General features: G+C 36.5%; 1 protein-coding gene across 1 annotated transcript; it reads right to left on the bottom strand.

Moving 5' to 3' along the window:
• Window positions 1-4999: 4999 nt before the first annotated feature.
• LOC148955791 (uncharacterized) lies at window positions 5000-22443 on the bottom strand. Its single transcript, XM_089104289.1, has 2 exons — window positions 22373-22443; window positions 5000-6452 (listed from the first exon to the last, which is right to left on the bottom strand). Exon 2 carries the CDS (start codon window positions 6367-6369, stop codon window positions 5065-5067), a length of 1305 nt encoding a protein of 434 aa, XP_088960415.1. The 5' UTR covers window positions 6370-6452; window positions 22373-22443; the 3' UTR covers window positions 5000-5064.
• Between the last annotated feature and the right edge of the window lie 13 nt (window positions 22444-22456).

Raw genomic sequence — 22456 nt, 5'->3', positions numbered from 1 at the left:
AAGTGGGACGTATGAGTAAGTGGCCACAGCTAGCAAGAGCACATCTGTATCTACGGTTCGTATCATAACTTGTTGGTGACCAGACAGGTAGCAGTGAAGAACGTGGAGGATAATTCGTGTATCTGCCTCTTCAAGATCGCAAGGGACAAAATCCTCTCGAGCAGCTGACACCGAAGGCACAACATCTGAATCTTTTCTGATGTAAACTTCCTTTCCAAACAAATTCATAATTGCCAAGCGGTCTGCTAACAGGAAGAACAGTTGCTCTTTGTTTTTTTCGGTACATAGGAAAGCAGCCCAGTTCCGAGGGATAGGAGTCGATCCTCTTAGGCTGACTTGATGTCCAAAACCTCTCCTTTCTCTTTCTCCTTTCTTAAAGCTGCTTTTGATATACCTGCCCCATATAACGTCAATGCGACTGACCGTCACTAGTTGGCTATGAATGTACGGTAGAAAAACTGTGTCCGCGTAATCTTTGAAACATTTGTACGAGCCGAGTGCATGCATATGAACCAAGGCTGATCCATCGAATGCTTTTGCACTGACTCGAGGAACAGTAGTTCGTATGTCCAGCAATGCTTCTAAACAAATTGTAAGGTCATATTTTGCAGTTTTCCTAAGAGATTCGCTGTCGGACAGTGCAGGGGGAGTGGGCTGCTTGTATTGCTTAGAAAATTCGCTCATATTGTTATGGTGAGACTGGCGGGCAGTCTATAATCTAATAAAAAAAGGTGCACCGTTCTTCCGGCTAGAAATCTCTTGTTTTGCCTCTGGCGATTTCTTGGCTATAATACTTGTGGAAAGTGGCAGGTTATTTTTCTTAATTGCATCTGTGACTGGCGTGGAGCACGTTGTCAGTCCCTCTTCGGTAAACTTCTTATGTTGGTCGAGTCCAATTTTTTATGCGTTCCTGGCACTGTGTACTACATTACTGGGCATGACCTTTCTCGTTTCAAGGTTAAGAAGGTCTTTTTATGATTCAGCAAATGGATTGCCTCTTCAATGACTTGAAGAAAGTCCTGAACTTGGGACATGAATCGCACCTGTAATTTTGGTTTTTCCTCATTATGCTTCAAGTTTTCTTCAGAAGAAGGGATTGTGAAACTTTCTTCATGCTCCTCAACGGCCCTTTGAACATCGGGACCTGATGTGATCCATCGAAGCATGGCATCTGGTTTTTCGGTGAGTCCAATCAAACTGGCTTTTACTTTCAATTTCTCGTTCATCGGTCCATGCGCTTGGTCAATTGCCATGGAAGAAAAAGTGTGTTTTGTCTTTCAAATTGATAAGTTTTATTTCATAAACTCAGAAAATACAGCTGGGTTCTGGGTACTGAGGTCAATCATGTCTCGAACGTGCATCGACAGCCATCTGGCGTAGTTCGTGTGGTCCAGAGCGAACATCCACGGCAGAATCTTTAGCAGAAAGTCAACATAAAGCATAAAATCTGTCTGGCGGATGGATCGTACGAACATCAACAAAATCAGTTCAATATCAAGTACAGTTGACCAGTAACTAAACTGAGCGACAAATTCTTTTCTTGTTTCACACCAATCATCGAAAGATAGCACCTCATTGTCGCTTTCTTCATTCTCAGCAGCATACTCATCATATGCTCGGCGCCTAAGGATATGAAAGACTGAAACAGTTACTTGGCGACCGCGACGGGAACTAGTAACATACGACGCTTTAAGATTGGCATCTGCCCTTCCTATCGATGTGACATCACCTTGGACAAGAAGCTCGTCCCATTCCTTTCATCCTTTCATCCCAGATTTGACATCCAGTCTCTTAGCACTTTCAGGATATTCGTTTCTATGTGCAGGCCACCGAAAACGACGATAAACGAATCTTTCGGATGTATTTCTGGAAAGTTCCACTGTATCAGTTTGGCCAGCGCATAGAAGTGGCTGATCAGCTGTCAAAACTGAAGTCTGACCTGGGTTCAGATATGCGACAACTGTCTTAACCAAATTCATAGTGTGAAGTATCATCGCTACTTAATGCGCTTGATCCTTAAAAATAGGTAGCAGTGCAATCGTGCCTTTTGGCTTGTCCACCGTCGGTTGCCTATTGGAGTGGAATGCAGCCCACGAGACCGGCATCGAAGCACTTCCGTTCTGTTTCTTCGCTACTTCTTCTGTATGATTCAACCAATCTTCTTCTACGTTCACAGGCTGCTCTCCAGTGATGGATGGTTCGTCTGTCGGTGCGATACGAGGGACTAACGGGTGTGCTATGCGTAAATGAGCAGGACGGACTTCGGTATATTCCCTCGGTAGGCTTCGGACTTTTCTCGATGCTCCGAACTGCTCTTTCTGCCTCGAAGAGAGCTGTTCCCTGGGAGCATGGTCGGCTGCTGGAAGCTGTATTAAAGAAATAGCTGTCCCATGAAAGGAATCGGTAGCGGTTGTAGAGGAGAGATTATGGTCGATGTTGTCAACCGGAGCGGCAGTGAAAATACCCCTACTGAGCAAGGCTGGACAAATGCATTGTATGTCGTCAAACTGGTCGCAGATTTCGTTTGTGAATTCAGTTGCTATCCGCAAAACTCGATCGTATGAAATTCCTAGACCATGAATACTTAGCTTATCCAAAATATCACTTTTGCTGGTCTTTGAATATGCCATAGGACTGGTGTATACAGCAAGAGGAGTTTCCCTGTGTCTGTCGTGTCCAATGTTAGTTGATCCGTTACCATTTTTAAGGATGACACTTTTTAACATTGAATTGCAAAAGCTGCGCCATTGAAAGGGCAATCTGAATATATTGACTTTTTTCCTCACTTGACATGTATGTACTGTACAGTAGAATCCCTGTAAAAGCAACCAGATTCGGTGGAACGGATTCTTCTTTACATCCTGTATGAAAGGTACCATCGAACGTATGGTCTTTTGCCAGCATTTCAGTTCTTATCATGGTTGCAGCACGCGCTATTGCAAGTCCTATGTCAGCAGAATCACTGGAGAAAACAATCTTGACAATCTCACCCACATCTTGACTGAAAACAAGTAGAACATGCTTGCCAGACTTGTCTCTTTCAGCTCTCAAATCCGGTATATGCTGCAGCAGTCTCTCTTTGAGTCTAGTACTGTGGACATGCTTACCGTAGCTTGGTGCTATATCTCCGAGTCGCTCTTCGTACTTTCGCTTCAGGTCTGAAAGCCTGAACACAGGAAGTGGATCAGAGCCTCTAAATCCTTTTATGTGAAGAACAAGTTCTCCGAAGACTAAACGTTCAGCAGCATTTTCATCCGCCGAGGAACGGTTGGCGCTAACATGTGTTTTATAGTGATTGTATAAATCAGAAAGAAATGTGAAGTGGTATTTGGCGTCCAAGGCGTGCATATCCCCTTCAGAAAGCTTTACTAGCAATTGTTTGTCCACATGGGCTTCTGCATAGGTGCGGATGCGTTGATCTATCGAATCAGTACAGGCGTTATGGAGAACATCTTTTGTTCCATCCTTGCCACAAAAAAAGCCCTAGTCCCTTTCTGTTGGTTCATGCAAACAACTGTTTCTTCATGTCTTCACTGGGCTGCTGTGCACTGCTCTTGAACTTTCACCACTAAGTCTTTTGCGGGCCCTTTCAAGCTTCTGCTTATCAATTTTGTTCTTGCACGTTTTATGCCAGACTGCATTGTTTTTTCAAGAGTATCTCGGATGCCACCACCTTCGTCTAAAAATCTAAGCCCTTCATGACCATTTTCACCCCCTTTACCCCCCCCCCCTTCGTAAGTTACTGGGGCACTCTGAGAACTGTCTATTGCTTTTTTTTTCTAATGCCCGAGAATAAAAACCGAAAGTCAAGTTAAAAATGGCAAAAACAAACATTTCCCCCTGCTGGTTGAATTTCACCCCCCCCCCCCCAAGGTGGTGGTACAATCCAAGCACTTTTCCCATGACTTCCCTTCAATTTCTATCTAATAATGAATATAGCCTACTCACCAAATATCAAGCTGAAATAGGCAAATATATACTTTTTCACATTTTCCCCCTTTGGGTGACTTTTACCCCCTGCTTCCCCCCCCCCCTTAGGGTGGTCGGATCGATTGTGTCCATATCTCATTCAAAGGAGCACGCCAAACTGAATATGTGGACCAGGTTTCATACTTTTTTCAAAATTTGCACAAATCATCCTGTTTTGTGGACTAAACAACTAGACTATAAAGGTGTTTCAATTGAAAATTGCTAGCTATAAGTCAGTCAAAAGATGAGAAACAACTAAAATGACAGCATGCTGTAGAGTAACTTAAATAGGAGAATGGGGCTTTAAATCCTTTACAGTAACCATAAATATTGGGAATTTCCTCAGATGAAGATAGGGCAATTTTCAATCCTGGAAGAACAAAAGAACTTTTTTGGAAGTTCTTTTTTGAATAAAGAACAAAGTTTTTTATTCACTATTGTTGGCTACAAATGGCTAAACATACATTTTTGGGGAGAGGGTTGAATAAATGTGATCCAATTCAGGGGCTGGCTAGAATACTTATTTTAGCATATTGTAACTTTTTTCCTTTAGGTTTTGTCAAAGGAACAATTTAACTCCTCAAATCAAAGTAATTATAAATACTAAAAGGACAGGAAGTATGAATCCACAGAAGATGAAGATGAATTACAAGATGTTATTTTCCCTATCCCATAAGACTTGCTCAAAAACGTCACTGTGAGCCATTTCTGAGAGGACTGATTGGTTGTATGTGAACACTAGTGTGTATATGAAACTTAGAATAAAACCCATATTATGCATGTTCTTTTTGTATCATCTTTGGTAAGAATATTAATTCGTAAATATATTATAACATTTTTAAAAATCGGGACGGTTTTTTCAGTCACTCAGTGTTAAAAAACAAGATATACATCCAGATATCAAGGCTGGCTAAAGAATTAAGATATCAAGACTAGGGAAAAAATAGGAGACTTTTCAATCACCCTTTGTTAAAAAATAATACATACGTCAGCTAGATTCCTAAAAAACACACATCACCATATGTCATCTTACTTTTAAATCTTTGAATTTAATAAAAAAAAGATTAAAAATACAAACTTTTAAAGCATCACCAATTACTTCTTCTGGAAAAAACTAATAATTGACGACTGCTTTTTCTTCATTGGTGGTTTTGGTGGAGACAGATTCTTCTTATCTTTTACTGCTTCTTTTTTTACTCCTTGAACTGATTCAGAACTTTCTTGTAGGGTACTTTTATCTTCGTCACTTTCATCAACATGTTCAAGCTCTTTCTTTGTCACTATGAAACCATCTTCATCTAAATAAGTCTTATCAACCCATTTTGAAGTTCTTTTTTTAGTTTTACTTGGTTCAGATTGAATCGAAATATGCTCAGTATTACTAGAAAGTGGTGGAGGAATTATATCTTCTTCATCTTCAATGTGTTCAGCTTCTGGTTCTGAATCAGATGAATCTGAATGGATAATGACTCTTTTACGCTTCTTAGGCATTGGACTCTCTTCATCATCACTGGCTGCACACTTTTTCTTCCTTGATTTAGAGACTTTGGATTTACAAGGTTTAGCCAACTTATTTTCACGTAAAGGCTCTTTCGTCTTTTCTTCAGTCTGTATATTTGCGTCATTTGAAACTTGGTCACAACTCACATGAGGCTCTTCCTTAACTTTTTCAAGCTTTGAACCAACTTCGTTCCCTTTAAGAGATGGCTTACTTGATTGTTTTTGAAACATCAAAGCAATCCCACTAGGTTTCTTTTGTACTTTTGCTTTATTTAAAGAACGTTCAGCAACTGCTTCAGTTTCCTTTCTTTGAATGCTAGGTTTTCCCTCCACTTCTGGTAGATCTGGTTTATCAACTTTTTCAACCGTACTTGCTTTAATACTTTTATCTTGTTTTCGATTTTGAATTGCATTAGCTTTCTCAATGACAGCCTGTTTAATATTTTCTTCTTGCTTTCCATTTACCACTAAAGACCTAGGATTGCTATTATAGAATGCATTGGATGAAACTGATGAATAGTTATTCAGCACAGATAAATTTTTACTAATCAAATCTGAATCTGAATTATAGATCTGTGTAGATACTGATTCTGAGCTTTTTGAAATACTATAAACATGACTGCCAATAACTCTCACAAATCTTTTCTCTACTGCCTCCTTTTGTTCCCTTTTAGCTAGACATATTGTTAAACTTTGTTGACTATCATATGGTATTCCATAAAAGCAATAGGTGGTAGTGAAGCCAGCTTTTTCTTGATCTGGTTTTGAATCTAAAAAATCTTCAAGCACTTTTTTCGCTGAATTAGCTGAGATTCCAAAGGTTAAGGATAACCATTTGTAAGTTACTACAATATTTTCATCTTCAAGGGCTTCCTGTAATTGCTCAATGTAGTTCACCATCCTTAATTTTTAATCGAAAAGTTTTTCTTCAGAGTATGTTTTTGACGCTTCCTTTTTCTCTGAAGTTTGTTGAATATTTTATCCTATAAAAAAAAGAGATACATATACAAATCAAAAATTAGATAAAAAAAATTGAAGGGCTCAGAGGTTGTGTTAGCGGCGAAGTTTGCATAAAAAAACTAAATAATTATATAACATTAAAATAGGTATGCATTGCATAATCTTTTAGTAAGGGGAGAGGGGGATACTAATTTTGATGGATATGCAAAAAAATATATATAAATAAAAATTAGGTAGATAACTAAGTGCTATATAATGTCTCTATGGGTGCACAAAGCCTAGCCTGGGCAAGGAGGAAAGAATATTTATTTTTATAGATATTAGCCTAAAAAAGATCCTTTTCAGTACATTAACATGTTGCAAGAGCAGCACCTTGGCTTTATCCTGCTTGTTCATACAATCGATTTCAGTATTACTGCGTGATAGTGTTCAATATCTAATCTCTGCACAAAGAGTGAATCTTGGGTAGAATCATTAAATTGAATATTTAATATCGTAAAGCTGTATCTATGACTAGTTTATTTTTCTAAAGCAGTGTTTAAGAAAGTTTTGTTGAAGAACATTATACTAAGTTAAATTTACCAATTAGATGTATTAGAATTTCGATTCAGGTGTGAGCTAATTATCTACCGCTTGTAACAAATTGGAGGGATCTTAATATTCAAATCGACTACGCATTTGCCCACTAAGCGATATTTTCGGATGTTGATTGGATCATTTTCTTTTCATGTACAATGATATGGCATACAAAATGGGAGACTTGTTTAATGGTAGAAATGATGAACTGCTACTGGGGATCATTAAATCAACGTCAACTAGATACAGTGGCGTCATTGAGAGGGGGCAAGAGGATTGGGCAGTTGCCCCTCCCCATTAATTTGGAAAGAAAACTAGTTTATTAAGTAGCTTTAAAACTGATGTTCGTTTAAAGTGTCAAATTTGCTCTTTACTTTGAGAAGATAATTTAGTTTTAATTAATTTGTGCTCGCTCTCAGCATAAGGAACATACGGCGAATAGGGGCGCGTCGCACTTCATAATATGCCCTGGATTAACATTTTTCCGGGTACAACGTCTTTGAAACTTTATCATCAAGTAAAAATGTGATCCTAGCAAATGAAAAAACTGAAAAATGTTCTATTCTCCCTGTTCCGCTTAGCTCAGGTAAGTTTTTTCCCCTGATATTTAAGGTATTTTTACTTCCTAGAATCTACCAGTTAAAGATTAGATTATTTTGTTTTAAAACTTTCAAAAGTGGAAATGAGTACACCCTCTACATCTGCAAATAGGATAGAAATGGAATCATTGAAGAATAAGAAGATTGATATACAGTGAATATTTAAAAAGAAAATAGGACTTAGTGCTTTTTATAATGATATTCGTACCATAACTAGATAGGCCAAATCGGTTGTAATTTGGTAGAGAGGAATCCGCTCCAGGAATCATTTTATTGTTTTAATTTTTATTTCCAGAATTTAATTGAAAATCCAATTCTCTTATTTGTCAGTGAAACGCCTAATAAGCCCTGATAACTTCCTATTCCTTACGTTTTGGATTCGCATAATAACCCCTAAATGCAGAACTGCCTCTATGCTGACTTCTAGCTATTTTAATTTTTGTAAATATTTCCTTTAACCACCTCAAAAAAAAGAATTGACATAAGTGTGCTAAGAATTATGACTGAAAATAGTCGTATTTCACATAACCCCAGCGCTAATTGCGGGAAATTTATCTCTACATCAGCGTGTTGTTCGAAATGTCTGCTGAGAATAGAATGACGTGAATTTAAACAAAATATGTATATTCTTCTGACAATTTAAAAACTTTGTGTACACATGTAAGCGGTATCAACCCATTCTCTTTTTCTGTTGTTACAAGTTTTATCATGCAGCACTAGGAGACCAAGCTTTGCTTGTGAAGGGAATCATAAGACATAAAAACGAAATTCAGTGTAACCGCCATCCAAAAATGTATACCCCCCAACCCTGATTTACACTAGAAAAACGTTTGTGTCATTTTTATAGAATTCATTTTTTTAAACAAAGATAAAAAGGCGAAGGTAGTTTTAAATTTCTAGGAATCAATTTCCCTTCCGATTGGCATCCCTGGCAATTTCTAGTTAATTTAAGGTTCCTGCCGCAATGATGCCAAGAATTGTTCAGATTGTCGGGATGTTCTTTGTTAAACTATGTCCGATGGATAAGTTAATAATTCTAACTTTGTTTTTTGAATACTTTTAAATTTGAAATACGGCCGCTACATAAATGTGGGAAATATGCCACAATATAATGTTACACAATCTGTGGCAATACTTTGACTTATCCTGTATGTTTACTTAGACAGTGCTATTGCGCTGCCTATGATTTTTGTTCCAGCTTTATGTGGCCTGCTGATATCAATGCCATTTGTTAGTTTAAATCGGCAAACCTGCAAACCAATCAATTTAATAAAAAATTATAAATAATATTTCAATGTATCACGTATACTAAAAGGTTACTTCAGCAAATTAAATCCTACAGTCAGAATCCATTCAAAATTAAAATCAAATGAATAGCACCATACCCAGGCCTATTAAAATAGAGCTTGGTTCAATTATGAGATTGATAATCCTGTGCTGGGCATGGGGATTGGGGGAAGTGGAAGGGGGATATGTACTGCAACATTAGAGGTGAATCCGGCTGAAAGAAGCCGAATGTATATGACATTCACCTTTGCCCACCTGAAAGCTCGTTTATGCTATACTACTGTCGTCTGCGGCAGCTCATTGCTGACAATTGTAGCAAAAGCCAAGCATCAGCACTTACATTTATGATTGTTTAATGAGCATTTATTGTGGATAATGCATTGCGTAATGTTTTTAAATTCAACAAGCAGCGTGTTTGTTAAATACCGTAGTCACTTTTCTTCACTGATGCTTGAATAGTACCTTCTTCAATAGCACCCCCTCTTGCCCCCCCCCCCTGCCAATAAAAGCTATGCCCCTGCCTAGATATATACTGACAATAAGCAATTTTAGCACTTACATTTATGATTGTTTAATGTGTGTTTATTGTGTATAATGCATTACGTAATGATTTTAAATTCACCAAGGTAAAATTCTCCTACATTGAGACTACACAGATGATTTGAGTGTCCTAGAGGAAAATGTTAGCAAAATGAACGAATTTTTGAACGTTTGGAGAGTTCAAGGTGCAAAAAAAGGTTTCAAAATTAAAGTCAAGAAAAATAAGTCACTCAGACTAGGAACAAATGAGGATGAAGATGTTAAGTAACGAGAAGATTGATCAACTGGATAGCTCCACACACCTCAGTAGTACTATTTGAAGATGACGAATGCAGTGAAGATGTGAAAAGTAGAATAAGCAAGGCCCAAGATGCTTCTAAACAGTTGAAAAAAAGTTTAGAAGAATAGGAAGATAAGTCTGTAAACTAAAAATAAGATGCAGCAATTCATGCTATCCCCATTTCAAGATCAAGAAAAATAAAATTCCTGACACATCCCTAAGGCATGGTGGTCAAAGAGGTACTAACACCAATGGACAATAAAAAAGAAAGCAAACAGAGTATTTGAACAGAAGCAAATACCTTCAACATAAATCAGTAAGCTACAAGCTGAGATTAATCTTAAAAAAACTGTAAACAAACGCTAAATTGTTGGAATAATTTTGCAACCAATACCATAGGCAGTGCGCTAGTGCTGCCTAAGTAAAGAATGATGTGTGCCTTCTATACCCAGGCACTTCGTATCGAAGGAGTCGTCGTAGAAACTTCAAAAAGAGCTCATTCGATCGGAAATTGGAGTGGCTAGTGCCCTTTTTAATAGTCTAAAGTGATTGGAAGGCAACTAGCCCCCCCCCCCAATGCCCATCATTCCCCCATACACATCCAATCAAAATTTTGAGATAGCCATTTTGTTCAGCATAGTTGATTTCCAGATAGAAAATATGTTTTTGAGGAGGACACTCCCCCACAACTCTCGGGGCAAGGGTTTTAAGTTATGTACTGAGGGCATATAAGAACGATGTTGGCACAATGTACCATTTATTATTTTTTCCTTTAGAGCTGGGCACTTCATATGGAAGGCGCCGTCGTAGAAACTTCAAAAGGGGCTCATTCGATTGTAAATTGAGAGTTCTAGTGCCCTTTTTAATAGTCAAAAGTGATTGGAGGGCAAATAGCCCCCCCCCCCCACGCCCATCATTCCCCCAAAAACATCCAATCAAATTTTTGAGATAGCAATTTTGTTCAGCGTAGTTAATTTCCAGATAGACAATATGTTTCTGAGGAGGACACTCCCCCACAACCCTCAGGGCAAGGGTTTTAAGTTATGCCTGGGGGTATATAAGGATTTTAAAGAAGGCGTTGTCGTAGAAACTTCAAAACAGGCTCATTCGATTGGAAATTCGAAGGGCTAGTACCCTTTTTAATAGTCGAAAATAATTGGAGGGCAACTAACCCTCCCCACGCCCATCATTTCCCCAAACACATCCAATCAAAATTTGAGATTGCCATTTTGTTCAGCATAGTTGATTTCCAGATATAAAATATGTTTTTGAGGAGGACACTCCCCCAGAGCCCTCAGGGCAAAGGTTTTAAGTTATGCCCTGGGGGCATATAAGGTTTTTATAGAAGGCGTTGTGTAAAACTTCAAAAGGGGCTCATTTGATTGGAAATTCAACAGGCTAGTGCTCTTTTTAATAGTCGAAAGTGATTGGAGGGCAACTAGCCCCCCCCCCCATGCCCATCATTCCCCCAAACACATCCAATCAAAATTTTGATGATAGCCATTTTGTTCAGCATAGTTGATTTCCAGATAGAAAATATATTTTTGATGAGGACACTCCCCTACAACCCACAGGGCAAGGGTTTTAAGTTATGCCCTGGGGGCATATAAAGTTCTTATTGAAATCCTTGTCGTAGAAACTTGAAAAAGGGCTCATTCGATTGGAAATTCACAGGGCTAGTACCATTTTTAATAGTGGGAAGTGATTAGTGATATTTTGTGTTATTGATGTTGTTTAGACCAGGGCGCTTTGTATCAAAGGAGTTGTCATGGGAACTTCAAAAAGGGTTCATTCGATTGAAAATAGAAAGGGCTGATCCCTTTTTTACCAGTCGAAAGTGATTGGAGGGCAACTAATCCCCCTTCCACTCCCACTCTACCACGCCCCCCCTACCCATTGCCCATTAATTTTAAAAACTAAATGTTGCCATAAGATTAAAACAAAATGTACTGTGATTATGCTAATTCCAAATAAGGCATCTCAGCAGTATCCCAAGAATGACTGAGGGTATTATGATCAAACTTTCGGGGCTACTTTTGCTCTTAAAATTTAACCAAATCAAAATAGCGTAAGTGTATCCAAGCTATCAAATGAAGAAAACAGATTTTTTTGCGAATTGTATGAAGTTTTCCATTTCAGGTCAACTAGAGGAGGTATGAAACTAAATTAAACACTACTATTTGTGTCCAGATTTTTAAAAGGGTGTATGTTTTTAAAAATTGCTGAAAATTTTTCTCCAGAATACAAATAGCAGGCCAAACTATAAAGTCTTAAAAAACGAAAAGATTTAAAAGTATTATTTTCTTTTTTCCTGAAGAGACTATTCCAATATAAAACGAGCATAAATTAATTAAAACCCTTTTTTCACAAAACAAGTTTTTCAAAGAAAAGTAAAGAACTCTATTAAACAAAAAATGAGCAAAAATAAAATCAAATAATCTACCAAGCGTGAAACTACCACAAATCAGCATTGATAAATAAATGAAACCCAAAAAGAAACGGAAATTACAATAAATAATCAAGTGAAACTCAAAACGAGCAGAAATTAACATAAGTTGGGTGTAAAACCCCTTTGCCTTCCCAAGGCCAGAATATAATTTGTACTCTACTGAAAAAAAAATACAAATGAATGTGCACTGTCAGTTTAATATGCATAAGCTGGTATTTATTATTCAAAATGTCGATATTGTTTGATTTCTTAAAGTATTAAAAGTAAAAACATTTATATTTTTTTCAGTAAAGTGCAAATTTTGTTCTGGCCTTGGGAAGGCATAGGGGTTTTGCACCCAGCTTATGTTAATTTCTGCTCGTTTTGAGTTTGACTCGGTTATTTATTGTAATTTCTGTTCGTTTTGGGTTTAATTTATTTGTCGATGCTGATTTGTGGTAGTTTCAGGCTTGGTAGATTATTTGATTTTATTTTTGCTCATTTTTGGTTTAATGGAGTTCTTTACTTATCTTTGAAAAACTTATTTTGTGGAAAAAGTTTTTTTAATTAATTACTAGAGAAACATCTGAGCCCAGCATTCATAAGTTAATAAGCCAAATGCATGGAAAAAACACTCCTAACCCTCTGCAGTATGACCTAAATTTTCGTAATATTGGTTACAGTAACACAAAGACCAACCTATTTAAAATATTTTCTCTAAAAACATAACACCCAAAGTGTGCCCACCATAACAACCACCAAATCCATTTATCAATCTTTTCCAGATCAGAGTATATCTAATTACCTTTCACAATGATAAAACTAAAAAATGTGACATATTACATTAAAGCCAATGCTGCAAGTAGTTAGAAATAACATAATACCTCATGCTCTGGCTGTTTTCAGAAAAAAAACATTTGTCTTCAGATATTTTTGTCTCTCAAATAAAATCAATTAATGGATATTTTTCCCATGAGCAATATCCAAATTGCTATATTTTTGGTCTTTGAGGGTGCATACGACAATGTGGACCACCCAATCCTAATTGCTAATCTGACAAATCTTGGAATACCCCAAAGCTACTATCTTTCATTCAGTTCTTTATTGAAAATAGATATTTCCTTGCTTGGATTGTCAGAATTCTTCCCCAAAAGTTCCAACAACCAAAGGCCTTCCACAGGGCATAGTACTGAGCTGTCTTTTATTCTTTCTATTTCTGGAGGATATGAGCCTCTTTCACACAAACATACAATATGCTGATGAGTTAGTGTTATGGACAAACAACAACACCTTCAAGATTGCCCAGTCATTCTTCCACAATTCACCCTACAATTTTGATGAAATCTCTTAACACCATGTTTACCTTCTGTGCCTACCAGATCTACTATGGTTCAATTCCACGACAACCAAAATCCAATTCAGTCAAAACTAAAACTAAATAGCACTATAATTCCTGAGGCCCAGCCACAGAGGTAATGAAGCCTACTTTGTTAGGTAGAAGATGAACACACCACTCAATGTGACTTCTTGTGATTTTCTAAATATATTAATTGCTGCCACTAAGAGTTCCATCTTGAGGCCTTAAAATGACACCTTGTTCTTTACTTTTTACTAGTAAAATGATGCTAAACCCAATGCTTAGCTGATATTTCACAGTCATATATTCCACCAGCACAGATGATTAGGGCATTTACCATCTCATCAGTTAAAGAATAAAGTATGATACAATTCTTTTGGAGAAGAAGCGGTCTGCTGTATGTATCTTGGCTCTCTTCTGGAACAATTTCAATGAGTAGCAACTAGTCTTCAGCAGGGTGTCTAGTTGTAGATAAAAGAGAAGGTTGTTGCTGGTTAATAATTTGTTGGTCATAATCATGTCTGTCCTTTGCCTTCTATAATCTAGTCAGGGTAGCTTCAGTTTTCATAATCTTGCAGGATAATCTGACTTTTACACTCTTCAATACATGTTGTAGCCTTTAATTGATTAAACTTAAAGGCAGTTACATCACCCTTATTCATAGGGGAGGCAACAGTCATTCCATATTCTACAACGGGCTGAACTAGAGCTTTGTACAACTTTAGCATGGTCTATGGAGCTCTGGAGGAGATTGTCCTTTTTATTAGCCCTAGTCTTTTTGATGCTTTACTAACAATCATTTTTATATGGGACATAAATTCCAAACTGTTATCAAGAATAAGCCCAAGATCTGTATCTTCAGTTGCAGCTAAAACAGGTTGACATTGGGCATTAGTTGAATCTATATTCTACATATGACCAGGGTTAGTTTTACCAAAATGGATAGTTCTGCACTTTTTGATGTTTCGTTTAAGGCACCAACTCTCTGTCCATTTCAAAAATGACCTAATATCAGCTTGCAAGGTAGTGTCTACATTTACTGAGCCAATCATCAGCTAGAGGACTACATGTGGGGCATTATTAATAAAGATATTGAACAATGTTGGTCCAAGTACAGTACATTGTGAAAATCTACTGATGACTGTTGCAATTTCAGAAAAGAAAGATTGGCCTCCATCACCATGAACATTGACCACTTGCTTCCTATTTGTCAAGAAGGCCATTATCCAGTTGGTTATAACTAAGTTAATACCAATAGCATGCAGCTTTATTTTCAACCTTTTGTGACACACTTTATCAAACGCCTTGGCAAAGTCAAGAAGCACAACATCTACATCCACTCCTTAATCAATTAAATAAAAAAAACAAGTTTTTTAAACTGAAAGTAAGGAGCAACATTAAAACTTAAAACGAACAGAAATTATTCCGTATATAATTTCTGTGCTGAGGAGGGTGTCCCCTCCTCAGCGCCTCGCTCTTTAAGCTAAAGTTTTTTATTGTTTAAAAAACGATCAGAAATTAAATAAAAAAAACAAGTTTTTTAAACTGAAAGCAAGGAGCGACATTAAAACTTAAAACGAACAGAAATTATTCCGTATATGAAAGGGGCTGTCCTTTCCTCAACGCCTCACTCTTTACGCTAAAGTTTTTTATTGTTAAAAAAAATAAGAGTTGTGAGAAAGTCAAACTTTAGCATAAAGAGCGAGGCGCTGAGAAGGGGATACCCCCTTTCATATACTGAATAATTTCTGTTTGTTTTAAGTTTTAATGTAACTCCTTTCTTTCAGTTTAAAAACTTTTTTTTTTAGTTTAATTTCTAATCGTTTTTTAAACAATAAAAAACTTCAGCGTAAAGAGCGAGGTGCTGAGGAGGGGACAGTCCCTTTCATATACGGAATAATTTCTGTTCATTTTAAGTTTTAATGTTGCTCCTTACTTTCAGTTTAAAAAAACTTTTTTTTTATTTAATTTCTGATCGTTTTTTAGTTAATGCAGCTTTTATTTTGGCTCACCGTCATTGAATAAGTAAACAAAATTTGCATAAAAATTTTACTTTTCTTTTGCTAAATGGCTGTCTCTAAATTTGGTTCTGACATAATTTACAAATTAACTTACATAACGAACTTTTATATTAATATATTTTTAAATATCGCTCTTTATGTTAAGTTCAAATCGTGTTCCAATTCTTTAAGAATGACTCCTTAATCACAAAGGCCGTTGATTAGAATAAATATCTCTGACGAAAGTACAAAAAAACTTGTTTTATATTTAATTGCTGATCGTGGGTTCTCTGAGGGTTCTCTTTAATAGGGTTTGCTGAATCTGATGGTGTGATTTTCGTTAAAGTTAATTAAAACAAAATTTGCAATTAAAACAAAATTTTATTGTTTAAAAAAAATTGATGTGTAAGAAAGTTTAAACTTTGGCGTAAAGAGAGAGGCGTTGAGGAGGGGATAGCACCTTTCATATACGGAATACTTTCTGTTTGTTTAAGTTTTAACATTGTTACTTACTTTCAGTTAAAAAATTTGTTTTTTTTATTTAACTTTTTGAACGTTTTTGAATTAATGCAGGTTTTGATTTTGGCTCACCATGCATGAATAATTAAAACAAAATTTGCATATTAATTTTACTTTTATTTGGTTAAATGGCTTTCTTGAAACTTGTTGAATTTCATTTACGAAACGTTTTTATTAGTAATAAATATATGTAACTTACAAATTAACTTACGTATCAAACTTATATATTCATATATTTTTAATACGTATATTAGGGGGTTTGCCCCCTAGTCAATACCTTGCTCTTTAAGCTAAAGTTCGAATTTTGTTCCAATTGTTTAAAAATGACCCCTTAATCACAAAGGCCATTAATTAGAATAAATAGCTCTTATGAAAGTACTAAAAAATGTTTGGCTTAAAGAGCAAGGTATTGATTATGGGGTGAACCCAATCATATAGCTAATATTTTCTGTTCGTTTTAAGTTTTGATGTTGCTCCTCACTTTCAGTTGAAAAACTTGTTTTTTTATATTTAATTCCTGATTTTTTTTTAAATAATGCTGGGGAGTCCGGCGCCCCTTCATAGCAATGTCCCTTCCCCCATGAAAACTTCCTTCATGGAAAGATCCTCCCCCGACCCATACCCACCCCCCACTACCAGGAAAAATTCCCCCTGAAAACATCTGTATACTTCTCAATAACCAATGCTATATGTTAACATTGGGTAAAGTTTATAACTTTCAGCCCTCCCCCCGGGGGCTTCGGGGGATTAAGTCATCCTAAAAGGCATAGTTATCATATTTTCGACCATACTAAACATAATGGCTATCTCAAAATTTTGATCAGGTGACTTTGGGAAAAAAATGAGCATGGGAGCAGGCCTAGTTGCCCTTCATTTTTTTTGTCACTTAAAAAGGGCACTAGAACTTTTAATTTCCGTTCCAATGAGCCCCCCTAGGACCACTGGGTTAATACATATTCTAGGACCACTGGGTTAATACAATTACCCCTGGGAGAAAAAAAAAACACATGCATCCATGATCTTTCTTGTGGCAAAAAATGAAAAATTCCACATTTTTGCAGATAGAAGCTTGAAACCTCTACAGTATGGTTCTTTGCTACGCTGAATATGATGGTGTGATTTTCATTAAGGTTCTATAACTTTTAGGGGGTCTTTCCCACTTTTTTCGAAAATCAGCCAAATTTTCTCAGGCGCGTAACTTTTGATGGGTAAGACTAAACTTGACGAAATTTATTTATTTAAAATCAGCAAAGAAATTTAATTCTTTTGATGTATCTGTTGGTATAGAAATTTTTTTTTTTAGACTTTAGCTCACTATTGAGTTGGGTTGCTCCTTACTTACAGTTCGTTACCACGAACTGTTTGACAAGATCAATTACATATTCATAAGCATCCAGGATGTTAGTTTCCATTGATTTCCCTTGTCTAAATCCATGTTGATTTGGATTGAGCAGCTCATTAGAATCAAGTTGAATTCACAAGACTTTCTAGTACTTCATACTACTGATTTTACAACTGATTTTATACTAATAGATCTGTAGTTCTTAGCCACATCCTTATTACCCCCTTTGGGAATTGGTGTAATATGCACCAGTCTCCATGCCATCAGGACCTGTTGACTTATTTTGATCCAGGTTTTCCAACTGCTTGTAGACTAACCTAGGATCAAGAATGAGGGTTGGCATAGTGTTATCAATTTGATAATTAGGCTCTTTTGGTAGAGTAGTGTCATCTAGGGTTGTGAATACTGACTCAAACTGTTCATTTACTAGGTAAGCTATGTTCTTAGGGTTAGAAATCAATTGAACTTGGGATGTTAAATGGGTCACTTAGTGTATATCAGTATTTTTCTGTGATGTCCATTTCCAAAATTTTTTGGGATTATCTTTTGTCTCTGTTGCCAAAAAATCTTCACATTCTGCAGTTACTTTTTTTATCATATTTCTGAGATGATTCCTGGCTTGTTTGAAATTTTCCAGTTTATCTGGGAATAAAAGAGTTTTTTGCAAATTGTCAATGTTTTCTTTTTTTGTTGATAGTTTTGCACATATCTTGGGAGATAAATGAAAGTGTTCTTGGTTTTTTCATAAATTTAATTGTTTTATGTTTTTCAAGTGTTTCTAGCAATAAAGTTCTCTATTCACTCCATCAACCTACAATATCTTGTTTTTCAGTGAAAGACCAGTCAGAGTTTGTGAATTCATTAGTTACTTTAGAGTGGTACACAAACACATGCCTTATAAACTTATGTTTTCTAGGTGAAAGCAAAAAATGTGTACTAAGGATGCATATGTGATCACTATGCCCAAGTGGTGGTAGATCTTTTACTGATAACACATTATCTATACCCTCCACTACAAGTAAATCTAAGAGGACTGGTTTCTGATTTGCTCAGTATCTTGTACTAAAAATAACCACTTAGCACAAATCATTTTAATGCAAACACCTCAGGAGAGAATTATCTCCAAAATAATCTGTCTCAGATTTAGGGAGACATCCACCAGTCAGCCACTTGGTATCTGACAAATAGAAGTCTCCTGTTACTATCATAGGCTTTGAAGAGTTAACTAGTTGGTTTATTGATCTTTTAATAGAAAGCAAGGACTGATCTCTACTAGGTGAACTAGGGCTGTAATAAATGCATCCAAAAGTTATAGTCACCTGGGATGCAGATTTTGAACCATATTTGTTCAACCCAAGGTTCAAAATTACAAGCCACTTTAATTTGGTTCACCTGCAAATAGTCTTTTACATATATTATAATACCTTTACCTTCATCTTTATTCAGGTTACTGAAAGCCCTGTACTCATTTTAATCTGATCATCAGGTAAGTTTGTAGATGAGTGTTTAACATTTGACTTCACAAGTTGCAGTAATGTCAACTGCTTTAGTTAAAAGATTATGCTGTTCTGTTATTTTATTGGGAAGAGAGTGACAATGGTAAAATTCAAGTTTAGCTACTTTATGCTTTCTTGGAGAGGGACTAGGTTAGGAAACTAAAACTTTTGAGGATGGGTCTACAGCTAAACTATGTCCTGAGTAGGTATTTTGAAGTATCTACCTCTAATCCTTCTTTCTTTAGAGGACAGTGACCTTTTAATCTTTATGTTATAAAAGAAAAAACTTGCAAAACAGATCTTTGGCTAAAATGAAGTACAAGGAAACTGTTTTCAGCTTCACAACTTTGCTCAATCCCAATGTACGAAGTTTTGAAGACCTACAAATACATTTCCTAAACTTAGAAAAAAAAAGTGATAGCCTTTACCTTAAATTACCTTAAATCGCACTTGCTAGCGATAGGATGAATCCTGTGTCAGCCTTAGCTATGGCTTAAAATTCTACTCAAACAGAAAAATCACATTTTCAGAATTAAGGCTGGTATAAATTTGGGACCACTCTAGGTCATAAGGAGACAGATTGAGAGAACAATTTTTACTTTGTAATATAGAAAATAATCCTAGGTAACATATTTTCCAGGGGGAGAACCTTTATCCTCACTTCTTTTCTTGTTTTTCCAAGAAATTCATGAATTTCTTAGAACCTATACATTAACAGAGTATATACCCCCCCCCCCCTAATGTGCAAATATAGACCCATAATTACATTCTGAATCTAAATATAACCTTTATTTGCATCACAAATGAACTTTACCCCCCAGCCCATGATGTGCAAATATATACTCTGATTTGGATATACGCTATTTAAGGGTGGGGGTAAATTTCATTTGAGACAAAAATGAAGGTTATATTTAGATTCACAATGTAATTCTGGGTATATATTTGCACATTAGAAGGGTGGGAGTATATAGTCTGTTAATATATACTTTCTAAGATATTCATGAATTTCTTAGAAAAACTGGAAAAACAAGGAAAGAAGTGAGGATAAAGGTTCTCCCACTGAAAAATATTTGGTAAAGTTCTGCCAAATCATATTATTGACTTATGCATAAAGTGAATATACCAATCGATGCCATTTTTTATGCTGATTACAAATGTAATAATCATTTCTATCAGAAATGAATTTCAGCCCCCCCTCTATATATGCCAAATCAGGGTATATATTTCTAAATTAGGGGAGGGGGGAAATTTTGTTCCTGATGTAAATAGGAGGTAAGTTTAAACTTTACTTCCCCCCCCCCTTAATGTAGAAATATATACCCTGAATTGACATATTTAGGGGGCTGAAATTCATTTCCAATAGAAATGATTGTTATATTCGTAATCAGCATAAAAAAAGGCATTGAATGGTGTATTCACTTTATTCTTAACTCAATAATATGATTTGGTAAAAATTTACCAAATCAAGGAGGCACACTTGTGCCTCTATAAAGAGGCGACCCACCACAATGTTAAGCGATTTCCGGTCCTAGCGGTCACAGAGAGACAGCGATGATCGCATTTTGTAGCCCAAGCTCCAACTAAGAAACGTGCAAAATTTTACCCCCCTCCGACTTTATCTTCATGGGTAAAAGTGGGCCGGAAGTTTTGACCCTCTGACCACAGCCCCCCTTTAACATTGTCCGATTGGGCTGAAATTTTGAGGTTGAGCTTTTCTAGGGCCCGGAATCTTATCTTCAAAATTTCAGCTCAATCCGATCACTCCTTCCCTGTTTTCCAAAAAACAAATATAGGCACTTAAAGTTCATTTTTCTTCTTTTTTTTCATCAGCCACGCCTACAGGCCACAGTTGGCAACGGATCCGGGTGAATGAGGACTCATTCGAAGCGGAATTCGACCTGTTAGGGCCTTTTGACATTTTCAGACCGAAAAAATTATCCCCCGAATGTACATTTACGAAAAACCTCGTTTTCCTATAAGAGCCCATGTTAAATTTTCCCACCACAGCCCCCCTTTAACGTTGTCCGATCAGGCTGAAATTTAGAGGATAAGCTTTCCTGGGGCCTGGAAGCTTATCCTCGAAATTTCCGCTCAATCCGATCACTCCTTCCCTGTTTTCCAAAAACCAAATATCAAGTTTTGTGGGGATTTGCTTGCGTCAAAAATACATTGCACAGAATAAAAATAATGTAACGTTTCTTTGGTACAGTGGTCACTACTCCTGACTGTCAGGCGGAAGACCCAGGTTTGATTCCCCGTCAGAGAAACTTTTTTTACATATTGAATTTAAAGTTTAAAAAAGAAACTCAGTTTCTTTTTTATATCCAATCTATTAAATCCTTTGGCTCAACAGGCATCTCCAGAAGAACTCTTTAAAGAGGCACAAGTGTGCCTCCTTCATCTTAAAGAGCAGGGGGTATGGGGGGCGGCAACCCCCCCAACTTTAACTCCTGACATGATCAGCTAACAGTTAGTCAAGCAATAATAAGTAATAAACTGTACAAAAATGTGCAGAAATTATTTGAAAAAAACTATGTTTTCTAAAGAGTTAAAGAGGCTGAGTCACAAGTTCGAACCTTAAAACGTACTGGAATTAGGAGGTACAGTTGGGTGGCTGCCACCCCCCGAACCCCCTGCTTTTGTAGCCTTTAAATAAAATAAAAAAATTTTAACTGAAAGTAAGGAGCAACATCAAAACTTAGAACGAACACAAATTATTCTATATATGAAAGGGGCTGTCCCCTCCTTAATGCCTCGCTCTTTACGCTAAAGTTTTTATTGTTCAAAAAAAAGAGTTGTGAGAAAGTCAAGCTTTAGCGTAAAGAGTGAGGCATTGAGGAGGGCACAGCCCCTTTCATATACAGAATAATTTCTGTTTGTTTTAATGTCGCTCCTTACTTTCAGTTTAAAAAACTTGTTTTTTTATTCAAAGGCTGCAAAAGCGGGGGGTTTGGGGGGCCGGAGCCCCCCAACTGTACCTCCTAATCCCTGTATGTTTTAAGGTTCAAACTTGTGACTCAGCCTCTTTAACTCTTTAGAAAACGTAGTTCTTTTTCAAATAATATTTACCTAGGATTATTTTCCATATTATGGAGTAAAAATTGTTTTCTTAATCTGCCTCCTTATGACAAGGCATGGTCCTGAATTTACACCCTAAGACTAGGAAAAAGAAACTGATAACTAAAAATTAAGGGAAAATGTATAGGTACCTAAAATGAAAATTAAGACTCAAAACACTTTTCTTGTGCCTTGTTTGAACAGAAGATCTATTTTGCAAGGTTTCACTTTTCTGACACAAAGATTTTTAAGGATCATAAAAAGCAAGAACCCTTTGGGGACATAAGGAATTGATATACATACTTCAAAACATCTTCCTATGAGACCATGAAGGCTCTGGATGAACTCAAACTTTTATTTGCCTAACTCAAACACTTTTCATGATATCAAAAGGCCCCAATATTTTACAAAACATACATACTCCAGATAAATAACCTACAAACTGATTTTAATGTAGCTCACCTTCTTTCATCAACGATCTTAGAACTTAAACAAAGACTAAATGCGTAACGCCTTGAAATTTTGAAGATTTTTGCGTCTTCACAA

The sequence above is a fragment of the Artemia sp. Qi Xiang Cuo genome, chromosome 2 (assembly GCF_049724085.1).
Source record: "Artemia sp. Qi Xiang Cuo chromosome 2, ASM4972408v1, whole genome shotgun sequence".
Classification (NCBI taxonomy): domain Eukaryota; kingdom Metazoa; phylum Arthropoda; class Branchiopoda; order Anostraca; family Artemiidae; genus Artemia; species Artemia sp. Qi Xiang Cuo.
Note: the sequence above shows the minus strand (reverse complement) of the source record. Positions and strands in the feature narration are given on the sequence as shown.